Here is a 5,000-nt window from a genome sequence, read left to right on the forward strand (position 1 = left end):
ATATGTTTATATATATATATATATATATGTATATATACTTATTATCACTTGTATGCAGATGCTTTCGTCTATTACACCTGCACACCGGTGCTCGCAATTAAAAGTATGACTTTCTTCTCTGTTTATTATTAACGCCTTCGAATAATGACAATAAGAAACCAACCACGTTTGCCTATCCTTTTATTCGCTTTGGGAAAGGTAGAAAATATATCTTCAAATCGATCGAGTAATTCAATTACAATATGATCGTTAATAATAATAATAATAATAATAATAGTAATAATAATATAATAATAATAATAATAATAATAATAATGATGATGAAGTCAAAATCGTTGTACCACTTTGAATCAAGTTAAAGCGGAATCAACGTGTCATAAAGATCAAGATCACAAAGCTTTACACCTATATATTTATATTCAAAATACGCTGTTCGATCAATCAATCAATCAATGCACAGTTTTAATTAACAATAGAAAATGATTTGTTTACACAATCCTCCCGCCCCCTCACCTCCCCTCGACAACTTATTTAATACGTATCCCTACGTACAAAAATACTCCCTTTTATTATTAACGATTTACCCAGAAGGAAAAAAAAACAATTTATTTCTCTTTTTATCTATCAATTTACAGGCGCAAGCAACTCCGTAGATCTCTTTTCTTCCTTTGCACAAGAAAAAAAATAAAAATAAAAGAACGAACGATCTTCTTCCGCTGCTGCTCGACGGACAACAAGAAGAAGGAAACAAAAGGCGTGTTTTTATATATTGATGGTGGTAATGTGTGTGTATGTGTTGTATATGTGTATGTAGGTATGTGTGTGTGTGTGTGTGTGTGTGTGTGTGTGTATTGCACAAACGTACGAGAGAGAAAGATAAATAGCAACACAGCGCAACGCTAGAAGGATTGTTTTCTTCTGTTTTTACTTTATAGAAAGAGAGAGAGAGAGAAAAAAAGTAAACAAACCGATCCCAGTCAGAGGAGCCTTGGCGTGGGGACGGTCGAAGAGAAAAATACAACGTAGTATGTAATATTTTTTATTTATGGCAACTCGTGATGTCTGCGACGTAGAAAAACGTCTGAGATAAAAAGGGCAACGCCCCTCTCTCTTTCTCTCTCTCTCCCCCCACTTCTCTTTCTTTCTCTCTTAATTTCACTCATTCCATTGATGTTTACGATCGTCTTTCTATTTCTCCTCTAGATCTTGAGGCGAATAAATCACACGTACACACAAAGAGTTTCTCTTCGTCATCATCGTCATCCGTCGTCATCGTCATTGTCATCCTAAATAATGAATGGCAAGCGATATATATATATATCAGGCGCGCCATAATTATTTCATTCAGGATCGTCCTCGTTCGATCCATATTCAATGACGTCATCTTGGCGTCACAAGCTTACGAGTTTCGGTGGATTGGCGTCTGGAGAGCTGAGATCTACGGCGGAGAGATTGTTCCTTTGTTGCGTCGAGCAGGATGGTATTAATGGTGTCGAAACTGGCGTCAAGCCTGTACCACCTTCCATCAGGGAATCAAAATTGAATGGTATACCACTGGTTGGTGTTGTTATCGGCATACCGGCTACGTCTAACGACGGTTTCATGAATGACGGTGTCTCGACCGTCTTGAAGGTCAATGTATCCGGTCTTTCCTTAGGCTCGCTAAAGATCGACAATGAGTTTGGTCTGTTGTTATTGTCAAATCCAACTGGCAATGAATTTGGTCTGCTAGGTCTTGCGGAGGTCAAGGTGTTATTGTCGCGCTTCGTAGGCTCGGCGAATTGATCCTCGAGGGGTATTTCCGGCTTTATCACAGGCTTCACGTCAGGCGGCGATGAGGAACGAAGTCGACAGACAGCTCTGTGAGCTTCGAGAATAAACTCGAGCTCGTCTTTGGCCTGCTGCAACTGATGAATTTCATCCTGCAAGCTTTGCTTCTTCTGTTCCAAGCCCTCTGTTTCCTGCGAACACGAGAAACAGGAATGATCCTCGTTTAAATTTTCTTCGTGGTAAGAGAATTTGTCTTATTATTATTATTATTATTATTATTATTATTATTATTATTATTATTATTATTGTTGTTGTTTCTTTCTCTCTCACTTTTATTATTATCTTTCATTTATTTCATCGATCCCTTCCTTTCTCTTCCTTCCTTCCTTCCTTTCATTTATTTTATTTCTTATTGTATTTATGTATATATATTTTTTTCTTTTTTTTTTAAATAATCTCTTCGACTCTTTCGTAATACGATAGTAACAGTCACTACTATACGGTATCGCTACGAGGAAGTTGATCATAGCGGTAGGATGATGCTGTTACTATCTAAAATGTAAAAAACAAATATTTATACTGCTCTAATTTCAAGATGAAATTTTTAGATCGAGCCGCGCGAGTCTTAGCGTGTTTCGAAGGAAAGGGATCGATGATACACCACCTTCGTGAAAGTAATCAATATTACAGAATAATTGTTTTTAATAGAACTTTATTAACGCTTACTTCTAGCAGGGCATTGGTATGATCCATTCTTCGCTTGCGACACCTAGCAGCTGCCATTTTATTTCTCTCTCGTCTTATCTGTCGTCTCCTTTCTTCTTCGGGTGTCATACCAATTGTCCTAGTTGGTCTCCTACCACCCATATTGCGTTTCGTTGCCTGCTGTTGTTGTTGTTGCTGTTGTTGTTGCTGTTGCTGCTGTTGTTGTTGCTGCTGCTGCTGCTGGTGTTGCTGTGGTTGCTGTTGCTGTTGTTCTGGCTGCTGTGATAACGTCTGTTGACTATCGATCAGAGTACTTGCAGGATTGTTGTGATGTGTCGCCAGATTTTGTGTTTGAGCCGGAGTTGGTTGTGAAGGTTCGACCAAAGGTGGTACGAAACCAGCCTCTCGACTATGAGACCCTGTTTCGCTGGTAAGCTCGAGGAAGGTCTGTTCTATACTTCTCAGCGTTGTCGGTGTCAATGTTGGCGTAGTTCTTGTTGGTACACCACTGTGCAAGCCGTCGAGAGATACCAACTGTAAAGAAAAAAATAAAAAAAGTTATCCTTCATGTTGGTTAATCATTTTTTTTCGTTTTTCTTTTTTTTATTTTCTTATCACCTAATATATATACTTTTATATATATGTTATAATGTCGTTTATTATCTTTACATGCTACTTTCTTTTTTTTTTTTCCTTTCCAGTTTTTTTCTTTCTTTATAGACAGACACACATATAAAGATAGAAAAAAGAAGATCCTCCAAAAGTGGATCGGAAATGAAAAAAAGGAGAGAGAAAAAAAAAAGAAAAAAAAAAAAGAAGAAGAAATCGTGGTCATACGGCAAACAGAGAAATCATCATCCTCGGCGTTAAACTATTATTATCGTTTCTTTCCCACTTCGGATATTATCAGCCGTGCCTATGATTCAACGAGCGAAGAGACGCACTGATAAAAATAATCGTGATCCAATAGCCGATAAGTTATCGCGCCACGTTAGTAGGATGATAGATCTCACAAAGCGTTATAGGGCTTGTGCGTTATAATATACACCGACACATCGACACCGAAATGTTCGTAGTATCATCGCTAAAATTACTCGACGAATCTCAGAAGCACACCTTATTACTACTAAGAACGAGAGACTCCAGACGAGAGAGACTTCTACGTACAATCTTTCTAATCTCTTCTTTTGGGCCTATCTAATCGCTTTCGTATTCTAAGATCTGCTTCTCTTAGTCTCTCTTTCTCTCTCTCTCTTTCTCTGTCTTTCTTTTCTTCTTATCCTCTTCCCCCGCTCTTTCTCTCTAACTTTTTATTTCTTTTTTTCTTTTTTTTTTTGCTTAGTATATAGACCAAAGTTAACTTACAAGTTCTTTTTAGATGGAACATCGTTAATTTTGCAGATATTTCCTTCAATGAAGAAAAATTTACCAAGTGTTATAAGTTCTTCTAATGATATTTAAGATTTTCTTAATGATTTATAATTTATTATAGTTTTAAGAAATGATAAATTCTGCGACAGAGTAATAAATGTAAAATACACGTAAATCAACAAACATTCCACGAAGGAAGGAAGGAACGAACGAACCAACGAACGAAGAAAGGAAGGAACGAACGAACGAACGAACGAACGACAACATCGTAGGCGCTAAGTGTCATCGCTAAAATTACTCGACATATACCTCACTCACTCTCTCTTTCTCTCTCTCTCTCTCTCTCTCTCTCTCTCTCTCTCTTTCTCTCTCTCTCTCTCTATCTTTCTGGCAAATTCAAACTCGTGCCACCCACTATCAGGCGATACTACTATTCAATTAATGATTTACACAAATTTTAGCTGCTTGATATAGAAAAGATTTTTATATAATGCATCACGATGATAGTCTATAAACGCTTAACTGATAAGATTTCTTTTTTATTTATTTATTTATTTATTTATTTATCTTTTTTTTTATTTTCCAGAATTACACGTTCAATTTTAATGCGACACCCACACACGTTTTTGAGATATCCATTTTCTCATAATCGTTAGATCGTTAAAAAGTTTAAGCGCACGCTCGATTATTATTATTATTATTACTATTACTATTATTATCATTAATATTACTATTATTATTATTGCGAGATAATAAGGAAAGATAAATGTTATCAAATTTGATCTCTTTCAGATATTTCAGTTCTCTCTCATCTTTAATTTTACAAATGCTTACGATGGCATTTCTTCTTTTTTCCTTTTTTCTCTTTTCATTTTATTTCTCAGTAATACAATAAACTAATAAAGAATTTTAATCGTCGAGAATAAAATTAATTTATTAGGATATAAAATAAAAGTAAGAAAAAAGAAAAAAAAACGAACAACAATAATAAAAAATGGAGTAGTGGGGGAGGGAGTTAAGAGGAAAGAAACAGTAAGTAATCTTTCGAGAAAGTGTAAAGAAGAAAATAAATAATGGCACGGTAGCGCAAATATATAATTGGCGATACTATCGGAGAGAGAAAGAGAGAGAGAGAGAGAGAGAGAGAGAGAGAG

At 35.9% G+C, this 5,000-nt stretch overlaps 1 protein-coding gene across 7 annotated transcripts in view; it reads right to left on the reverse strand.

Annotated features, from left to right (window-relative positions):
- The window catches only part of kay (transcription factor kayak), a 47,486-nt gene that overhangs the window by 462 nt on the left and 42,024 nt on the right, over positions 1–5,000 (reverse strand). For 6 of the 7 annotated variants that reach the window (XM_035880752.2, XM_035880751.2, XM_085662655.1 and 3 more), the window contains 2 exons: positions 2,497–3,009; positions 1–1,961 (listed from right to left, as the gene is read on the reverse strand). The exon at positions 1–1,961 is cut by the window's left edge. In XM_035880752.2, the coding sequence (XP_035736645.2) occupies positions 1,392–1,961; positions 2,497–3,009 (1,083 nt within the window). In that variant the 3' untranslated portion in view covers positions 1–1,391. Of the gene's footprint in view, positions 1,962–2,496; positions 3,010–3,312; positions 3,349–5,000 lie in introns of those variants that run through there. The other variant, XM_035880754.2, reaches the window with a different exon arrangement.

Source organism: Vespa mandarinia, chromosome 19, assembly GCF_050613455.1.
Source record: "Vespa mandarinia isolate Hongniang chromosome 19, ASM5061345v1, whole genome shotgun sequence".
NCBI lineage: Eukaryota > Metazoa > Arthropoda > Insecta > Hymenoptera > Vespidae > Vespa > Vespa mandarinia.